Source organism: Chelonoidis abingdonii, chromosome 22 (assembly GCF_003597395.2).
Source record: "Chelonoidis abingdonii isolate Lonesome George chromosome 22, CheloAbing_2.0, whole genome shotgun sequence".
Classification (NCBI taxonomy): Eukaryota; Metazoa; Chordata; order Testudines; family Testudinidae; genus Chelonoidis; species Chelonoidis abingdonii.
Genome location: NC_133790.1, coordinates 23,960,153 through 23,972,458, shown reverse-complemented (window position 1 = coordinate 23,972,458; position 12,306 = coordinate 23,960,153). Strand labels below are relative to the sequence as shown.

Genomic DNA, 12,306 nt, shown 5'->3' with positions numbered 1-12,306 from the left:
TTAATTTTTAGGACATTGATGGGGTGAGGGGAAGGACAGACATTTGTACGTGCAGAATCGGCCAGCATCCTTCAGCATGGATGCTGGAAGAGTCCAAACCCAAGATATTCTGACATTTCACAATTTATCCAAAGATTCCTTACCCATGTATTCATAGAATAGCTTGAATTTTATTTTCATGAACCTTTGCTTTAAATTAAAAATAAATATAGGAGCTGGGGTGTCAAAAGCCAGACAAATCTAAACCTAGGTTCAGATCCATTCTTAAAACAAATCTGGCAGCATGTTCCAGTCTATATTCCAGATCCCTATAATGAATGATCTCAACTAGCTTTCCCATGTCTTGAGGTAGGAAATGGGCAAGAAGGAAAATCATTGTGTTTTTTGCCAGCAGCTAACATAGTGGAACCTCAGTTCTCACTGGGTTTTCAGGCCCTATGTCTGTGCTTTCTAATGAGCCTAAGGGTTGATGCCAATTCAGTGGGAACTGGACACGACTTCACTGAAAATCCCAAGCTGTGTTAATATGAACAGTAAATAATGATCATGTGGTGTAGTTTGGGGATCAACAGATACGTTGTTTTCACACATAATATTTGGGGGCCAATAGGTTCCTTTTCCAACCCATGAATTGCTTGTGTATTCTGGGCCTGACTGCTCCCACTGGAGTCAGTGGTGAAGTCTCTGGGTTCATCACTAATTCTGGAGAAATCCTCTGAAGGAAGATGGGAGCATTTCTTTGCTGGGAAATTTCTGTTCCGTGCAAAATGTTTTCTGTGTTCCAGCCATCTCTACTCAAATGGTATGTGCGGGTCTGAAAAAAGGCATTGCATTGACCCCCCTGTTTTTGGACCACCATTGCCCCAAAGCACGGAACCCCAAGTATGGGAAGTGTGGTGCAGTAATTAAAGCATTGGACAGTGACTTGAGAGATTTGGCTTCTGTCCCCAGCTCAGCCACTAATCTTGTGCCAGTCATTTCCCCCCTCTGTATCTCAATATCCCATCCTGTTCAATGGGATTGGTGGTACCTACCTTAGACGTGTGATGAGAGCTTTCGTTCCGTAATATTTGTAACCTGCTTGGAGATCCTCCACTTCAAGGCACTATCAGAGAGCAAAGTGGTCATGGCAAGGCTTGGATCATCAGCCTGTGCCATGTTTCGACATCTTTTCCTTTGCAGTAACTCCACTTTTGCTTTAGTGGTCAGTGATGTTCGCCTACTATTGTTGCAGTGCCGATTTGCCCCTGGCGCCGAATCAGCTCCTACCATCCTATTGAGCATCTCCTGGATTAGACTAAGAGAACAACCACTGTGAGAGGAGCTAGGTGATGCGTGCAAGTAGGCCTTCTGAGACGGCCCCACCCGACTGGCTGCAGAAAGTGTTATGGGGCGCTCAATATGAACTGTGACCTCTGGTGGATCCGTGTTTGTTCTGACCCCAATGCCTCTGCTGCACCGTACCTGCAGCCCAGGTTCAAAGCACATAGCCCCAGAGCATTGTGATGTGCCTTTGTGAGGGGAACAGTCAGGAGTCACAAACGACGCTTGGGTCTTTGAAAGCCACCTTGCACAGGAGCATTTCCTGCCCTGGTCGCATTAGTGTTCTTCAGCATTAAGCTTGCATCGCTCCCCTCTGCACAAAGCAACGAGGGATGATATTTTATGTATCAGCCAAATAAAGGTGCATGTTGTAAAAACTGAGGGCCAGATCCTTGGGTGGAGGGGGTGTGAATCAGCCCAGCTCTGGAGCAACACTGATTGACACCAGTTGAGGATTTGGACCTGGAGCTGTAGTTCCCAGCATCATTTATAATAAATCAATATATATTGAAGCTGTTTAGTCTAAACACATCAAGGGCCCTGATCATGCAACCCAATTGCATTCGGTCGGTTACTGCCATGAGTCAGGGCTACTCATCTGAGTCTGCATTGCAGGACAAGGCCCCAGGTTATTTATTAAATTAGATCCCACCAAAGATCCTCTGAGATCCTCTTATAAGCAACAGCACATTTATTACACTGTCCTTGAACCACACCCGCCACCAATCTGACTGCTGATTGGGAACACGACCCAGCTCCCACTGATGCCAATGGCAAGACTTCCACTGAATTCAGTAGGGTTGCCAGTTTTGTTTGGGTGTATCCCTGGAGGTTTTATTACTTGACATAATCTTTAATTAAAGATTAATCTGTATATCCTGGCGACTACAGGTCAATCCTGGAGGGTTGGTCAACGCTAGAATTCAGTGGGACTTGGATCAAGTCCTTATAGAGATTTTCAGGGTTCCATCTGATAGCCATCGAATTTTGGCCCTGACCCTACAATCAGACTCATGCATGTGGACACTGGGCCCCGCAAAGACTCCACTGATGTCATTGGGATCCTGCACAGGTGCGGAGGTCTGCCAGCATACAGACCCATTGAAATCAGCAGGGCTTCCAGTGGCATTAGGGTTTTATCCATACAGATCAGATTGCAGGATCAAAGTCTTTGTTTTCCCCCCAACCTTTCTCTAACGCACTGCAGGGAAAATATTTTTCCTTCCTTTTTTTTTTTTTTTATTTTTCTCAATTTTATTTTGTTTTTTGAACTTCAATGTTTCTGTGGGCCAGCATGAAATCAATGGGGATTTATTTAAATCAGTGGCTTTTCATCCCGAGTAATCAACCTAGAGGAATTTACTAAACAAGATGATTAAAAGCAAAACAAAAACGTCTTGAAATTTAAATAGCAAAGAATCAAACAATTGACGGTGAGGATTTGAAGAGAGGGTTTATGTTTTTTCTTGTAATTTGAGACTCTAATGATGGACTTACGTTGCCCGCTCTTCCCTTTTTCTTACACCTTACCTACTAAAGGAGGAATTCTTGATTGGTAAGTGGATGCTATCCGCCAGACACTAGGGACTTTATTAGAGGTCACTCGAGAGCATTAGCTATACCTTCTACAGGGGGAAAAAAAGCACACAAAGAAATATCTGTATTCCTTTTATTTCCAGAGGGATTTTAATTTTTCTGGGTTTTTTTTTCTTTTTATTCCCACTCCACACCCCCCTTTTTTTTTTTTTTTTTTTTGAGTTTCAAAGCACTAACTTGTTTGTTTGCCAATTTTTCTTTGTACATAAAGACCTTTTTTGTGACATTTGAGTCTCCTTATTAAGGAAACTAAAACAAAAAGTCAATCATTTAGAATTTTGTTTCATTTTTTATTTCCAATGAGTATGTAGTTTTTTGTATGTATATTCCTATTTCTTTCCCCTGCCCCACCTTTTAGGTTAAATAAGGGTTGTTAGTTTTTTAATATTTTTTTTCTGATTTTTATTTACATATTTATTCTTTTGTTTCCCTTTTTTTAAAAAAAAAATCTTTTGTTCAACATGGATCGCATGCTAATACTCTTTGCATGATGTCTAAATCTTCCAGTTATCATGTCAGGGGGAAAAGAAGTTTCTTCTTTCTGTGGTTTTTTTCAGGGATATGTACTTTTGTTTTTTGGCTTCTCTTCTTTCTTTCTTTCTTTCTTTCTTTCTTTCTTTCTTTCTTTCTTTCTTTCCTTTTGTTACAGTGCATCATGATGGTAAAATTTCTTGGTTTATTTAAAATAAAAAACGTCAGACAATATAAAACAAAACAAAACAAAAAGTTCAAACACTGTCAAATGGCTTTTTTGCTTTCAGATCTCTCAGTCAGGGTCATCTGCTGACCTCTTTACCAAAACAGACAGCCCGCTTGGCAACCTAGCCAGTCGGAATGGAGGGGCCCATGAATCTGACTCAGGAAACGATACTTCCTCCCCTCCCTCCACTCAGACAAGCTCAGCCAGGCCAAAGGACAGCCAGGAGCAAAGAAGCCTAGCCCACCATGGCTTTGGCCATGCCTTCTCACCTGGGAAGCCCAAAATGGCCAACAGTGATAACAGCTCTGATTCGGGAAATTCCTTCACCAGTTGTTTTTCCCAGAGCAAGGGAACAACTTTGGAAAATCTCTCTCCGGATGCCCAGGGACAGGACCAAAGGTCAGTGATTGCCAATAGTCAGTGTTTGCTATGTCTATTCCAGGAATGACTCCATGTGTTCTGCTCGCTTGACTGTTGCAGGTGGTGAGCCAATAGGAATGTATTTCTGTTCTTTATGTGGCTAGCCATAATTCAGATCCAGCAAGTCTGTCATCCCGACTCCAATAGTGGCTTCAAAGCAAAGTGAAAAACAACCATAATTCACCTGGGCAATGGTGTCAGGTGTGTGGAAGTCCTTCCTGACCCCTGTGGCACTTAGTTTATGCCATGAAGGATGCTAACTTTAATCCATTAAATCTTCTCCTCATCCCTTAGCCTCCATGTGCACCAGCCCCAACCCCTCCCCCGCAAGGCCATTCAGAAGAGGTTCCGCTTGGATCCAGATACAGACATGAATCAAAGACCTAGATCCAAACACTGGGGCATTCACAATCTGCGTCTAGATGTGGCTTGAGCTCATCTCCCATTGACTTGTTGTGACCTTGTAGCAAAAGAGCAGGAAAGGTCACTAGCACATTTAGGCAAACTTCTAAAGGCTGGATGGAATGGTTACAGACTGCCCTGACTCTTCTGTAGCTGTTCATGTTCGCTAAGCAGAGCTATATGCATTGAAATTTAAGCTTTCCAATCAACTCGCTCCTCTGGCCTGGTTCACTCGGCCAAATGCCTGCATAGCTACCTCAGGCCTAAGACTGTGTTTCCTCCATGTGGGGAGCACTAAGCAGTGACCAATCCATGAAGGACGAGCCCTGTGCATCACGTGCATGCAGCAGAGCAACAGTGACTCACTGCATGGGGCCACAGACGGGAGTACTGGGGCAATGGTGAGTGAGGCTGTGCTCACCACAGTTGGACGAGGCCTATGGAGAGGTGGGTGGCAACATCAGTAGCTCCCCCGTTCCCTGCAGTAGTTGCCATTGTCCAGCGGGCACCGTGGGACAGAAGAGTCTTGCCCTTGGTCCCTCACGTGCACATGAGCATGTTCTCTGATGTCCAGACTTTGCCCCCTAGCGATGAGGGTTAGTGTCACAATCAGTGCCCAGCAGCTGCCATGGCTGGAGCCAGGAAGGACGGCCAGTGCCCATGAAGGAAACTGCATCCCAGCTCCCCTTCCACACACATTTCCTACTTCTCTTCTCCAGCCTGACTGACTGTCGTGAGGGGTGCAGCAAATGGGTCATGGAGCTTTGCAGGCAACTGCCATGAGGGTTTGGCCACCGGCGCATCCATTTCACGTGCAATTCTCTGTTTGTGAACAAATGCTGAAGGCCCAATGAAGAGAGCTCGACTTTGTGCTCCGATCTGGGCAAATCGGGGCTAGCTCCAGTGGCGTTACACCAGCATAAAACCAGTAACATTGAAAATAGGAGGGTCAGGTGTCAATGTTTTACCCTAAAGACACTATCCTGCTCTCAGTCCCATGGGTGCAGCACCCATTGACATGGGTGGGTCTTGCATCCATTTAGCTGAAAGCAGAATTTGGCACTTAAGATCGAATCCTGCTCTCCCATCAGTGTAAGGCTAGATTCAGGGATGTCCCTCCAGATTTACCCAGGTATAACCTGGCACTGAAATCTCATCTTCTGGGAGAGCCTGATTCACTGTTGTGCCCACTCCGGTTTCATACAGCAGTCACTGTTGAACCCAGTGGATTTAATAGGAGGGTGGAACCTGCATTGATTCAGATCCTGTAAGCAGAAGTCGGTAGTACACTCTGAGGCAGGGCTCTCTACTTTACAACAACTTCACCAGGTGGGGAAATGTCCATTTGCAGAAGTTTCCTGTCCCCGTGTCTCACGTGCTCGGAGATGAAGAAGCAGACCTCCCTACATTCCCCAGACCGCAGCTCCCCACTGAGACCATGCTTCCACAGCGAGTCATACACCAGCACAGGGCAGTCCTCCCGTGGCTCCAGTCGCTCTGCCCACTCCCGCTCATTGCATCATCAGGCCACGCCCAGGTACTCCCGAAGCAGATCCTGCTCCTCAGGGAAAAGGTGAGGCCAAGTCGAGTGGTTGTCTGTTTATTGCTGGCCGGTCTGCTTGTGGCAGTGCTTGGTAGTCCCAGGAACAGGCCAAAGAGCCTTGAAATTACAGGTTGGATTATGCTGAAATGACTAAGGGTACTAGCAGTACTGACGACATTGCCGCTGAAGGGCAGTGGAATTCCTGTTAGCGCAAGGCGATCTACAGGGCTCGTTCCCTTACAGGATGAATGAACTTTTATCAGCGGCTGGGCTGACATCATTAAACTTGGGACCTTGTTGCCACTTGAATCCAGATTTGGAAAAGGAGCCTTGTGCACCTTAAATCTTCTCTCTTTAGCTCTGGTTTGATTCACCTTTGGATGGTTCTTGTCTATTCCCAGGTCCTATTCATTTTCCCCCAGCTACTCATCCAAGTCCTGCAAAAGAAGCCCTGGAAGCAGGAACTCAAGATCGCGTCGTAGCCCCAGTTATTCTCGCTACAGCCCCAGCAGGTATGTTGTGGTGCCATTGCACAGCATTGCCCGCTTTTGTAGCATCTCAGTTCGGGTTTGTGACTAGGGTGCATGTGTGACTCCCCTCCACAAGCTTCTCTGCTGCACTTCTGTGACACTGTCCCAATCTTTACATGAAGTTGTGTATGAGAGCACCAGAGACACTGTGGATCTGGCTATCTCACGTATTTACCAGCCCCTGAATGCAAACATATGAAAGCACCCAAGACACTGGGGATCTGGCTGTCTCACATATTTACCAGCCCCTGAATGCAAACATGGAGCGAGGCATGTTTGGGTCTGCATGCTCCAGCTCTCGTTGTTTATGGCATATCTCCATACGTGTTGCCAGCTGCTTTTGCTGACATTGATTCTTGAGAGAAGAGGCCAAAGATGTGCTGAAGGAAGCAAGATAAGGCTCATCCTGATGTGGATTTCTGCAACCGAGGCCTTCCCTCCTAGACTGCCCTCCATTCCTTGGTTCACCCTGGGAACAGACAGTGGAAAGGTCCTCATTAAGCAGCTGTTGTAGGGGGTGATAGGGCGAGAGAGGCTACTTATTCAGGGCTTTGAGGGACTAACCCCTTGTGAAATGTATGTGGAATTGGATGGGTAAGGCCTGGTGGGACGTGCTGTCTTCACGCTGAACCCTTTCAGAAGCAGAGTGCTAATTGGGCCCGTGCTGTGGCTCAGCCCAGACACAAAGGGCCGGGCACTCTACTCGTGGAAGGCTTGAGCCATTGTCAGAGAAGGATTTTTCTTGAAGCAGGAAAACACAAAATCTCCAATTTGCAGCATTTAGCAGCTGGGATTTTGAAGGGAACACTGGGGCTCATTGACGTGCCCCTCAGTGTGGGGCGCACACATTGTCCGACTTGGTAAAGTGCCCAATTTAGAGAACAAGCCAGCAGCAGCACCAATAGCCACCCCGAGAGCTGCCTGTGCAGCCCCACTGTAGTTCTCTTTGACCCAGTCCGTCGTGTGTGTTCTCCTGGGCAATATATTATAGGAATCAGCAGTGGCTTTCTTACAAAAAGACCTGTTGCCATTTAAGCCTGTTGCTCACTTCTACTCTGCATTCCTGAATCTCAGGCAGTGTAAGGTTAGACTGGCTTAAAATGAGCTCTCACATGAAAGGTTGCACATTGCTTCAGTGACTAAAGGTGCACTTAGCCATGGGCCTTCCTGGCCAAAGTAACCTAGCAGAGAGCCACAGCGGCAGCTTGGCATTGGTCTAAAGGGCTCATTCCCGACCCACGCCAGGAATACAGAAGCAGGATTGTCCAAGGGTAAGAAGGGCGATCATCCAGATTCAGCCCCGGGGGTCAATGCAGTTACCACAGGGCAGTGCTGATCCAGTCCTTAAAATGTTTACTAGTGTTTTTCATCCCCCAGGGTCTCAAGGTGCCTTACTATTTATATAGATGTAAATTGCTCCACTGAAATGCAGCCAGCTCTGGGGTGGAAGGTGGCAGCTACAGCACCGCAATAAGAGTAGTGGAAATTTAGGGTAAGGGCACTGGGACAAACTCCTGCTCTCACAATGAGTGCCATACAATCTCTACCTGCCAGGCAGAGCAGACAGTAACTCAGCTCTCAAGGTCATGCCGCAAACGACATGGAATTCAAACTGGATGAAACTCAGGGTTGTTTTTTCAGGACTTTAGGGTATTATGGGAACAATTTCCTCAACTTCACTGTATGGGGGTTCATACCCCAAGCTTTATTTTGTGCTTCTGGGGGGAATGTGTTCTCTCCCTCCATCCATACAGTCACCAATCCCTGTCAGGCAGTGACCTTTGTTTTGTAGCAAGAAAAGGCCCAATTGAGCAGTGCAGTGCAGAACAAAGGGGCCCAAATATAAATGAGAATCAGGGCCTCAATATTTAACTCATCACTTTGCAAAGTGCTTGGAAAGCAATATGTGAAACCAGCTCAACTCCATTCCCCACCTCTGCTTCCAGCAGGAGCAGGTGGGACTTCAGGGTGTGTCAAGAGACTTTTCCAAAACCTCAGAGTGAGAGCTGCTGCATTCATTTTGGATGGCTGAGGCTCTGCGGAACAGATGTGCCCCACAGAAATAGCACATGTCTGCTGCCAACAGCCAAGTCTCACATTGCTGCATCCAGACTGGCTAAATCCGGGAACTGTGTGCATATCTAGCCAACAGTGCATGCTGTTAGAAAGCACTCCCCAGCCCATGCTTAGCGAGTGTCTGCATAACATGCAAGCTAAATGACTTGTGCCTCCATCTATCAGTCAACCCATTTGGAGGATGCTGGCAGGGTTAGTTTTTAGCACAAATGATCAAGGCATGTGCTTTAGCCCTGAAGTTTCCAGGTTCTGGCCCCACTGCTGAGCCCCTGCCTACCTCCCACAATGAGTCGTTGCATCAGCACAGGGATCTTGGCAGTGATCTTTCCCAAACTGGCCATTCCTCAGGGATCGCGCAAGAGAGCACACGTATGGCTCCATTGAGAAGGAGTCCCAGAGGGAGCGGAACAGGCGGCAGCGGAGGTCCTACTCGCCCATGAGGAAACGCAGGAGAGATTCTCCCAGCCACCTGGAAGCTCGCCGCATCACGAGGTAAGGGACAGACACTCCCCATCCCTCCAGGAGACCCACTGGGGAGCCACAGGCTGGCCAAGGTCTGTGGATAGCTTTAGTAGGGACCTGCTTTGAGACTTTCACACCCAGAGACTTTGCCGTCCAAGCACTCGAGGAGGGGAAGCATTGCCCTGAAGTTTCCCTCCCTGCTTCCCACTGAGCCCCAGGGCCAGGAGCTTCCCCAGACACCACTACCACCCCTGAGGTCCCATTGTGTCACCAGTAACCACTCTTCCCTCTTTGTTCCCTCAGTGCCCGGAAACGCCCCATTCCATACTACAGGCCCAGTCCTTCCTCCTCCAGCAGCGTCAGCAGCTGTTCCTCCTGGTACAGCAGCGTTAGCCGCTCTCCCGGCCACAGCCGCAGCTACTCCAGCTACAGGAGCAGCCGGAGCAGAAGCTGGAGCAGCAGCAGTGACAGCGGCCGGAGCCGGAGTTCAGGCCCAAGGAGCAGCCGCAGCAGGAGCAAGAGTTACGACTCTGCGGACAGCTATGACAGCCTGCGACGCTAGGCCGTCCCCCTCCCTGCCACGTGCATGGGGGTTGTCTCTTTCAATTCCTCTCTCCTCCAGCCTCCCTGGAGAGAGCTTATTCTTTCATGTTTCTATTGTGGCATCCACCAGCGCCCTGTTGTGCTGGGCACTGCACACATAGAGGCAGTCACAGAGAACATGTGGGCAGAGAGGGAGGGTCCGTGCTTTGCAGCGGCTGTGTTGATTATAAACCAGCCTCCCCCACCCATTCCTTGCCTATCTCCAGGGAAGCATTTCCTAGGGGCTAATCCAGGGAGAGAGTTTAGTTCCTTGCTTTTCCCTGGCCAGCAGGCATCAAGCACCGATTGTTTGGTTGGGGGAGAGGGAAATAATGTAAAGGAAACTCTCTTCAAGACTTTTGGGCCAGGCAGGAAGTCTGGCCCTGCTTCTATTGAGGTCAATGGCAAAGCTTCCCTTGACTCCAGGGTGGAGTCCCCCAGGTGCTGCAGTGTGGCCTCTCTCCCCTCCAAAGGGAAAAACCAGAGGCTTCTGCAGGATCAATTCACCTTCCTTGGACGTGGCTTTCCCACTGTGCCCCTCCCCTGGGGAAGAATATTCAGTCCCCAGGGATCAGCCAATTCGTGTTGTGAATGTGAAGAAGGAAATTCCACAGGGTGATGGATTGTTTGGAAGGGGCCAGTCCCTTGCCCCACCCCCATTTTTAGATCACGAGTTTGCTTCTCTTTACCCCAGCAATATGTCCCGCTGGTGAGATGATAAGCAGCAGTGGGAACAAGCGAGGGTTGGGAGCTGAGAGGCCAGGCCAACAATCAGGAAATGCAAGGGAGCAAAGTCCTGTCACTGAGGCTCCTGTGAGCCCTCAGCCCCAGAGCTCTCCAGGGCTGCTGCTGGTGGCTGGTTTTGTCACAGGAGCTTTGTGTGGGGCAATGGAATTCCCCTGCAGGGCACGTGGGAGTGAAAGTTCCAGGTCCTTTTGGGTACCGTGGCATGGGGAACTCCAATGAAACGTGTTAGTATGTAGCCCCCATTGCGCCAGGTACTGTACAAACACAGGAAGAAGGTCCCTATCCGACAGAGCTTGAAGTTTGTGACCTCGACCCCTCCAGCCTTCCCTGCTCCCCCAAAGATCAGTCCCCATGTAATACAATGCCTGGCCCAGAGCTGCTCAAAGTGCAGAAGCCTCAACTAGCAAGACTTTTTATTTATCAGCTGAAAGGAGGGGGAGCCCCCAGCAGCTGAGATCAGCTCCAGGGTTAATGAAAGAAGAAAGCCCGTCTTCTGTACTGAGTGGGCAGGTGCCCACCATGCTCCCTGCTGCTGCTACTTAGCGACTAGTGGCTAATCAGATCAGGGTGCCAGTGTGCTAGGTGCTGTATCATCACACAGGAAATGACAGTCTCTGCCCCAAGGATCTTGCAGTCTAAGACATAACAGGTGGATGAGCCAAGCAAGCAGGCTGGCATGGTGGGGTGGGGTGAGAGGGCGAGGGATGGGGTAACACAAATAAGATGTGCACAATGAGTGGCAGCAATTGCAGCTTGCCACCTGCCTAGCCTGGCTGACAGGCCCAAAGAGACAGGGAATGACAGACCAGGGAAGTGTTCCAACTGCTTGGCTAGCTGGAGGAACACTCCTGGCATCACCTGGGAGAGCAGCCAGGGGCTGATAGCTGCTTTATCGACACGCCACCAACCCAGAGCAGAGACTAACAGCCCCCTGCCCCACAGGTGTCCGGTGTTGGCGCGACAGCCCTAGTGCAGGAGAGGGGTCCTTTGTGGGATGGGGCAGGAGAGCATTGCTGTTGGTTTAGGGTCTTCGTTTTCCCTGGTGCTTTAATACAGCCAGCTGCTAGGGGATAATCCCTCTTCACAAAGCAGAGCGCAAGGTTAAAAATGGGCGAGCGACTGGAAACAAAATAACTCATCAATCCCCAACTGTCCTCCTGGAGACAGCTGAGAATAATGGCTGCCCTGCCCCTAGATTCCTTGCTCTGAGCGCCAGAGCCCAGCCTCGGAGACACTTGTTGGAAATTCCTCTGGGAGATGTACAGTGACAGGCACAGAGACCCATGGTCGAGTGTGCTGGGCTCCCGGCCCTCCCTCCCAGACACCCCCCCATGCATTGTAAGCAAGGGCACCAGGCCGCTAGGAGTTGTTCCTCCTGCAGAATCACAGGAGCCCTTTGAAGAAAGAATTAGCAGCCACCACAGTTTTACCCAAACGCAAGGCAGCAGAATGTTTTTGTGCCATGCAAAGGGTTACAACTTGAGTCTGGGGCTTGCTGGGGGAGAATGCATCCAGAGTAACCTTTCCCTGCCCTTTGCAGGAGGCAATGCAGCTCCATCTCCCCCCACACACACCCGTAGATCTCTGAAGCAGCTGCTGCATGAAGCACTTTACTTGGCGGTCCAGTCAGACAGCTACTCAGGTGGAGAGGTGGTGGCCTGAGGAGGAAGAAGCAGGATCTAGGAAAGGGGGGGCTACCCATCGATTGCCCATTTCCTGACCAGCCCTCAGTGCTTCTTGCGGAGGGCAGTGGTCATCCTGCCTTTGTTTTCTCTTTGCAATGATTGCCAGCCCAGCCCGCTGTGCAATTACTGTGATTTGCTGCCTAACAAAGGCCTCTTGCAGGTGCAGGCTCAATTGGCACTGGAAAGTTTCTTTTTCTTGCAACAGCTGAGTGCTTAGAGCAGCTAATTTGGGATTAAGAG

The 12,306-nt window shown here is 49.1% G+C and overlaps 1 protein-coding gene across 1 annotated transcript in view; it reads left to right on the top strand.

The window, feature by feature from the left end:
- The window catches only part of SRRM4 (serine/arginine repetitive matrix 4), a 146,226-nt gene extending 135,609 nt beyond the window's left edge, over positions 1-10,617 (top strand). Inside the window, exons 9-13 of the mRNA XM_075059959.1 lie at positions 3,681-4,018; positions 5,793-6,014; positions 6,386-6,496; positions 8,939-9,082; positions 9,356-10,617. Of these exons, the coding sequence (XP_074916060.1) occupies positions 3,681-4,018; positions 5,793-6,014; positions 6,386-6,496; positions 8,939-9,082; positions 9,356-9,614 (1,074 nt within the window). The 3' untranslated portion in view covers positions 9,615-10,617. The remainder of the gene's footprint in view (positions 1-3,680; positions 4,019-5,792; positions 6,015-6,385; positions 6,497-8,938; positions 9,083-9,355) is intronic.
- The last annotated feature ends 1,689 nt before the right edge of the window (positions 10,618-12,306 follow it).